Here is a 7323-nt window from a genome sequence, read left to right as displayed (position 1 = left end):
TACTCTAGTCATTCTTTTATTCCTGATATACCTATAGAAAACCTTAGGGTTTTCCTTGATCCTATCCACCAACAATCTCTCATGTCTCTTCCTGGTTCCCCTTAGCCCTCTTGTTACATCTTTTCTGGCTAACTTATAACTCTCACGCCCCCTAACTGAGCCTTCATGCCTCATCCTCACATAATCCTTCTTCCTCTTGACAAGAGCTTCAACTTCTTTAGTAAACAATGACCCCCTCTCTCGGCAACTACGTCCTTGCCTGACAGGCATATACTTATCAAGGGCCCACTGTAGCTATTCCTCAAGTGTGCCCATCCCTGCAATTTCCTTCCCATCCTATGCATCCATATATCACCATTCTGTCAGTGTCGCTGGGCCAAAATCCTGAAATTCCCTCCCCAAGGGCATTGTGGGTCTACCTACAGCACATGGACTGTAGCGGTTCAAGAAGGCAGCTCATCCCCACCTTCTCAAGGGGGAGCTAGGGACAGACAATAAATGCTGGTCCAGCCAGCGATGCCCAAATTTATAAATGAACTAATAGAAAATTCCGCATAACTAAAAATAAAGCAAACATCAATGAGTAAAGACATTTTTCAGCAGATTTGTGAAGAGGCAATGTGTTTTGCATTAACGCTAACCCTGAAAGTAGCTGTTCAGTTTTAGTTAAAGGGCCAACAAGGAGGGGACACGGATTGAAGGTGAAAGGCAGGAGGTTTTGAGGGAAGTTGAGGAAAACCTTTTTCACTCAGAGTGTGGTTGGGGTCTAGAATTCACTGTCTCGGAGAGTAGATGAGACGGGAAACCTCACAGCCTTTAAAAGTACTTTGATGAGCATTTGTAACTTTCAAGGCCACAGGCCAAGTGCTAGTGAATAGGATTAGTGTAAAGCTTCAATGGGCCAAAGGGCCTCTTGTGTGCTGTACAACTCAGAGGTCTTCCCCTTTAAGAAGGGAGTGCTGTTTCACACATGGGGCTGGTAGGTGGTGTCGCTGGAAGGTGGGGAGGGGGGAGGTGGAGAGGCGTCAGTGAGAGTGCTCACTGTTAGCTCTGGTCTAGTCAGGGCTCTGGGATCGCACAACTCAGTGAGCTATTTTGAAAGTGACCCTGAGAGTTTGCAGCTGTTTAAATCATGACTGAAGATGACGGATTCGGTTGTCGCGGAAGGACAAGTAAAATTGAGAGACGGAAAAAAGGTTTGTGGATCTGCCGTCGGGGATCGAACAGTTTGTGGATTTCATGTTTTGTGTATGCGGGATGCTTTATTGACTGTTGTCTTTTCCTTCCCCTCACACACATACGCACACACATACACACACACATATACACATACACTCGGTTCCCGGTACAGTGGAAGAGTAGATGGCTGGTGCTTCGGAAGCCTTCGCCCGTAGCAGGTATGACCTCTCTGTGATTTAAACTGACTCACTTGCCTGTATTTGATTGTCTGGGGGTGGGGACGGAGGGGGGGAGTGGGGGAATCAGCTTAAGGGTGGGGGGTGGTATTGCTACAAACTCGCAGCAACACCGTTCACTGGGTCCAGCGTGGGCCTCTCAGTCATTACATTTCTGAGTGTCCTCTTTCCAGTCCGTTGGTTTCTGTGATTCTGTGTGATACAGCAGCTGTGTTGTAAGGTATTACTCCATTGAGAGGTGCATGGACTGCACTGTGAATTAATTCTCAGTGGGAAATAAGGGGAAAAGGCCATTCGGCCCTTTGAACCCGCTGCTCCATTCAACATGATCGTGCTGTTCAGTCCCCTATTCTTGCTTTCTGCTCCATCCCCTAAGTACTATATCCATCTCCTTCTTGAATCCAGTAACGGACGGGAGCTCGTTCTAATAGGATTAGACAAGATAAATGCAGGAAGGGTGTCCCTAATGACCAGGGAGTATAGAACCAGGGCTCATGGTCTGAGAATCCGGGTAGGCCATTTGGGACCGAGATGAGGTTTATAAAATCATGAGGGCACATGGACAGGATAAATAGACAAAGTCTCTTCCCTGGGATGTGGGAGTTCAGAACTAGAGGCATAGGTTTAGGGTGAGAGGGGAAAGATATAAAAGAGACCTAAGGGGTAACCTTTTCACAGAGAGGGTGGTACGTGTATGGAATGAGCTGCCAGAGGAAGTGGTGGAGGCTGGTACAATTGCAACATTTAAAAGGCACCCAGATGGGTATGTGAATAGGAAGGGTTTGGAGGGATGCTGTCTGGGTGCTGGCAAGTGGGACTAGATTAGTTTGGGATATCTGGTCGGCATGGATGGGTTGGACTGAAGGGTCTGTTTCCGTGTTATACATCTCTATGACTCTATGAGGAGAAATGTCTTCACCCAGAGAGTGCTGAGCCTGTGGAATTCACTGCTACAGAAATCAGTCAAAACCACAACATCTTCAAGAAAGATGTGGATATAGTTCTTAGGACCGAAAGATTTGGAGGAGAAAGCAGGAACAGGGAACTGAGTTGGATGATCAACCATGATCTTATTGAATGGTGGAGCAGGCTCGAAGGGCTGAATGGCCTACTCCTGCTCCTGGTTGCTATGTCTTTATGAATGAACTGAAAATATCTTAACTTTCATTGAAATAGTACTGAGCACACCATCTCCCACACATAGTCAGTGGGCCAGACTCTGAGGGGAAGTAATGTGTAAAGTATGCCTCCTCATTCAGAGTTCTCCCTCAAGCCCCTCATCACTGTGGACTCGGTCTCCTCTTGAAGTCAAGACTTTCCCGTTTATCAAATTCTCAATGTAGTTTCTTAAATAACCTGAAAGGTTGTTTAAAATCTGAATGAGATACCACCTGAAGCAGTTAGATTCATTTAAGTGGGTAACTCGACAGGGTCGGACAGATACAGAGATATGAACAAGGGAGAGGAGTCGCTCACTGAATCTTTTTGAGGATGGGCAGGATATTTTAATAAAATGAGACAAAGAAAGGTGACCAGGGCTCATAATCTCTGGCGTGGATTGAAGGAGGATGTATATGGGTGGCGCGGTGGCTCAATGGTTCACACTGCTACCTCACAGCGCCAGGGACCCAGGTTCAATTCCTGCCTTGGGTGACTGTCTGTTGTGGAGTTTGCATATCCTCCCTGTGTCTGCATGGGTTTGTTCCCACTGTCCAAGGATGTGCAGGTCAGGTGAATTGGCCATGCTAAATTGCCCATAGTGTTGGGTGCATTAGTCGGGGGTAAATGTAAGGTAAGGGAATGGGTCTGGGTGGGTTACTCTTCAGAGGGTCAGTGTTGGGCCGAAGGACCTGTTTTCATACTGTAGGGAATCTAATAGCCTGCTTTCTACTGTTTAAGCAGATTTGATCTGTTTGGTTTCTGTGGCAACACTTGCTCTTATATTTAAAAAATTTTGTACATGAGCTGGAGTGTTTTTTTTAAACTTGCGTGTGGTGGGAGCTGTGAATTGCTGCTGTTTATTTACTTTATAAAATAGTCTGATCAAGAGAGTGCATGGGATTGCAGTGAGATCAGCTCACTTGAATGGCTGTGCAGGCTCAAAGGGCCGAATGGCCTGCTGCTCCAAATTCATATGTTTGTACACAGAAAGGCCATGACATCTATGGCTGGGCCTGAACAGCACATGATTGTCAACTGTTCTAGGGGAACCTCTTTTGATTTGTAACAGGGAGTGCAGCAATTATCAAATGGGATACAACACAAATATCTCCATGAGAGCGTATCGCAAATACCGTTTTCAAGAAGGCATAAGATGTAGCTCTTAGGGCTGAATGGACTAAAGGGTGTGAGGAAAACATGATAACAGGGGACTGAGTTGACTGATCAGCCACGATCATATTGAATGGTCGAAGGGCCGAATGGCCTACTCCTGCTCCTGTTTCCCTGTTCAGCTGTGGCTCAGTAGTCTCTGCCTCTGAGACATTTTGCCATGGGTTCACACCTCACAACAGATATCTGAGGGCCCAATCCAGGTAGACCATGAGGTATGGGATATAGGAGCTGATCAGGCCATTTGGCCCATCGAGTCTAATGAGGGAGCGCTGACAACTTAAAAGCAAGGCTGCCACCTGCCATTCTGGTGGGTGCTGGATGGTGTTCCCTAATATTCCAGGAGCTTATATTCTGACACTGTGATGTGATGTCGATTGACCTTTGACCAGTCATTTCAGAATTTACGCACATTAAACCATTTTAGTTGGCATGTTGGGAGGGGTGGGGGATAGTCGCATTTGGATTCTATCCATTTCCAACAATATCTATGTCTGAATGTGAATTAAAGGAACAACACACCAGGTAACTCAGCAGAGAGCTTTCTACATTGCTAAGCTTTTACAAATTGGAATTAATACAAGTTTTCTAACGCTTCAGCTCAAATGGAGGCAGTGATGCCTCTTGAATGAATGAATGAATGGTTTTGTTGTCATTTATGTCCTCAAGATACAGGGAAAAGTGTGCTTCGGGACATGGGTTGGGGGTATTGTTATCTTTCAGGGGATGGGAGGGGGTGTGGTCTGGGGCCCAGGGTGCGAACTTGAAGCATCTCTGGGTGGATGCTTGAAAGGTTTGGGGCAGGCAGGAGCAGTTGGGAACAGCTAGTGACAGCTCCCCCTCTCGATTGGTCACACTTCCTAACTCCTCTGTTCGCTCTCACTCAGAATCACCAGGTTCGACACGAGCTTTCCCAGCTGAATGCTGTGATGACATTCCCCAGCGGGGTATGTGTGCGTGGCACTGCCACACAGCTTGCATTCCACCTTCTCTACGCTACGTCTGTGTGGCTGCATTAAACGGACTGTAGCTGACCTGCCACTGAGGTTTGGGCATTGTCTCCAGCAGGGCATTTGCTCCCAGTGCTTATAACTATTTGTTGAATCTTTCAATGCCATGATACCAAGGAGAAAGTGAGGACTGCAGGCGCTGGAGAGTCGGGGTTGAAAAGTGTGGCACTTGAAAAGCACAGCGGGTCAGGCAGCATCCGAGGAGCAGGAGAGTCAACGTTTCAGGCGTAAGCCCTTCATCAGGAATGTGGAGGGGGAAGGGGGCTGAGGGATGAATAGGGGGCATAGGCTAGGGGTGTAGGCTAGGTGGGATGGTGATAGATGGATGCAGGTTGAAGGTGATTATGATAGGTTGGTGGGAAGAGAGATGGACAGGTGGGTCAGGTCAAGAGGGCGGTGCCAAGTTGGAGGGTTGGATCTGGGATGAGGTGGGGGGGTTGAAGGGAAGTTTAGGAAACAGGTGAAGTTGACGCTGATGCCGTGTGGTTGGAAGGTTCCGAGGCGGAAGATGAGGCGTTCTTCCTCCAGGCATCAGGTGGCTAGGATTTGGTGGCGGAGGAGGCCCAGGATTTCCATGTCCTTGACGGGGTGGGATGGGGAGTTGAAGTGGTCAGCCACGTGACGATTGGGTTGTTTAGTGGTGCATGTGGACCAGCTCCTGTAGGTAAGAAGTAGGTGTAGGCAACATGGTATTGAAAGATTCAATTTATGACACTTCCCGATATATACCGTACGTATATTACAGCCACAGTCACTTCAGTGTCTGAGCTAGTATTGAGTTATTCGATTACAAACAGTAGCACACTTGCATTAGCATGCCACATTTCAAATAGGTCTAAGTTATGCTGGAGTCTGGGAACTTTCTACCCTCTGGTCACCTGTTATGGAACAGTGATGATATCACAAGCATGTCTCTTAACGGTGTACTGTCTGTGTGATGTAATGCAGCAGTATCCACCTGAAAGTGTCAAATTTACAGCATGAAATCGCCCAATTCTAGTTTTAGAATCTCCTGGATTCTTTCACTAGCCGCTGGGAGTTTGAGGGCCGATGCAGCAGACTCCTGGCTACCCTCGCTGCTGGCTGAGCCATGAACTCTCAAACCCCACTTCCCTGAGCCACTGGTGTTGTGTGATCTTTAACTTTGTACGTCCCAGTCCAACACCGGCATCTCCTAATCGTCACTTAGAATCAGTGACACAAGCGCAAAGTGCAGTGGGTCCTATAAATCTGAAATGGAAACAGTGCTGGAGAAACTCCGCTGGCTGGGCAGGATCGAGGGGAGAGAGAGAATTAACACTTTTTGAATCCGTGACCCATCATCAGGTGACTCACCATTACCTTCTCTAGGGCACTTCAGGAGGGACAATAAATGCCCAGCCTCAGACGCCCACATCCCACAAGTGAATTTTTTAAAAGACTGGTACATTTTTAACATTTTCTGCTTTTACCTTCTCCCTTTCTCTTTGCTGACGGGGGGAGGTTGCTCTGTGTAAATTGGTCGTCCTGTTACTGACAACACAACAGTGACCATACTTAATGAGGCATCAGTGACTGGACAGTGCTCCGAGAGAGCGGAGGCTTTGCTAGTTGCTTTGTGAGTGTAAGTATTTTAAATTTTCGTCTGAACCAAAAGTTGCTAAAACAAGCGTTCAGAGTCCTAACTGGACGGAATGAACTGTACCAACCGAAAAACAAATATTTTCCGAGTTTACCAGCCTCTTTGGTTCCCCAGCCCCCACCCCGTCGATGTCCTCCAGGCCTTGATTACAACAGCAAACACTGCACACATAGCGAAGGGGGGTTAGGGGGGTTGGTTCTTTTGGCCTGCCAAGCCCTGGTGGATTTATTTCTTCGGAGCCTGGCCTGAGACTGAGTGAAAGAGCGAGCGAATGTTGTGAATGGATTAGGCATCTTTGAAGTGGCTGTTTTTGCAGCTGTTTGCTGGCAGCTGTTGGACTCACTCGTCAAATGACAGCAAAGTACAAATGCTCTCCCACAGCCGCCAGCCTGCAGGATGGGAGGGGGTGGGGGGGTATATGGTGGAGGTATGGAGCAGAGCTACTCTGGCGCAGACACCAGAGCTGTGGTGGAGGCAGATTCACTCACTTCTTTCCAGAGAAAATGGGACAATGATCTGGAGAGGGAACATCTGCAGGATTGAGCAGGAGGAGGCCATTCAGCCCATTGAGCCTGCCCCACCAGTCAGCATGATCATGGCTTAGCCTCTCTCTCAAAAAGCCTGAAACAGTCACTTTCTCTTCATATCCCTCGAAGCCTTTAATATCTAAACATGCGTACGCACAAGCATCTCAAAAATGCAGCTCATCACCATCTTCTCTAGAGTCAAAATGTGTTGCTGGAAAAGCACAGCAGCTGAAAAATGTGTTGCTGGAAAAGCGCAGCAGGTCAGGCAACATCCAAGGAGCAGGAGAATCGATGTTTCGGGCATAAGCCCTTCTTCAGGAATGAGGAAGGTGTGCCAAGCAGGCTAAGATAAAAGGTAGGGAGGAGGGACTTGAGGAAGGAGCGTTGGGAATGCGATAGGTGGAAGGAGGTTAAGGTGA

General features: G+C 47.7%; 1 protein-coding gene across 4 annotated transcripts in view; it reads left to right on the top strand.

The window, feature by feature from the left end:
* Positions 1 to 1024: 1024 nt before the first annotated feature.
* Positions 1025 to 7323, top strand: part of dok7b (docking protein 7b) — a 95439-nt gene continuing 89140 nt past the window's right edge. For 3 of the 4 annotated variants that reach the window (XM_043703653.1, XM_043703659.1, XM_043703636.1), the window contains exons 1-2: positions 1025 to 1196; positions 1352 to 1397. In XM_043703653.1, coding sequence (XP_043559588.1) covers positions 1143 to 1196; positions 1352 to 1397 — 100 coding nt within the window. In that variant the 5' untranslated portion in view covers positions 1025 to 1142. The remainder of the gene's footprint in view (positions 1197 to 1351; positions 1398 to 7323) is intronic. The other variant, XM_043703645.1, reaches the window with a different exon arrangement.

This window comes from Chiloscyllium plagiosum, chromosome 2 (genome assembly GCF_004010195.1).
Source record: "Chiloscyllium plagiosum isolate BGI_BamShark_2017 chromosome 2, ASM401019v2, whole genome shotgun sequence".
Classification (NCBI taxonomy): domain Eukaryota; kingdom Metazoa; phylum Chordata; class Chondrichthyes; order Orectolobiformes; family Hemiscylliidae; genus Chiloscyllium; species Chiloscyllium plagiosum.
This window is presented reverse-complemented; position numbering and strand designations above follow the sequence as displayed.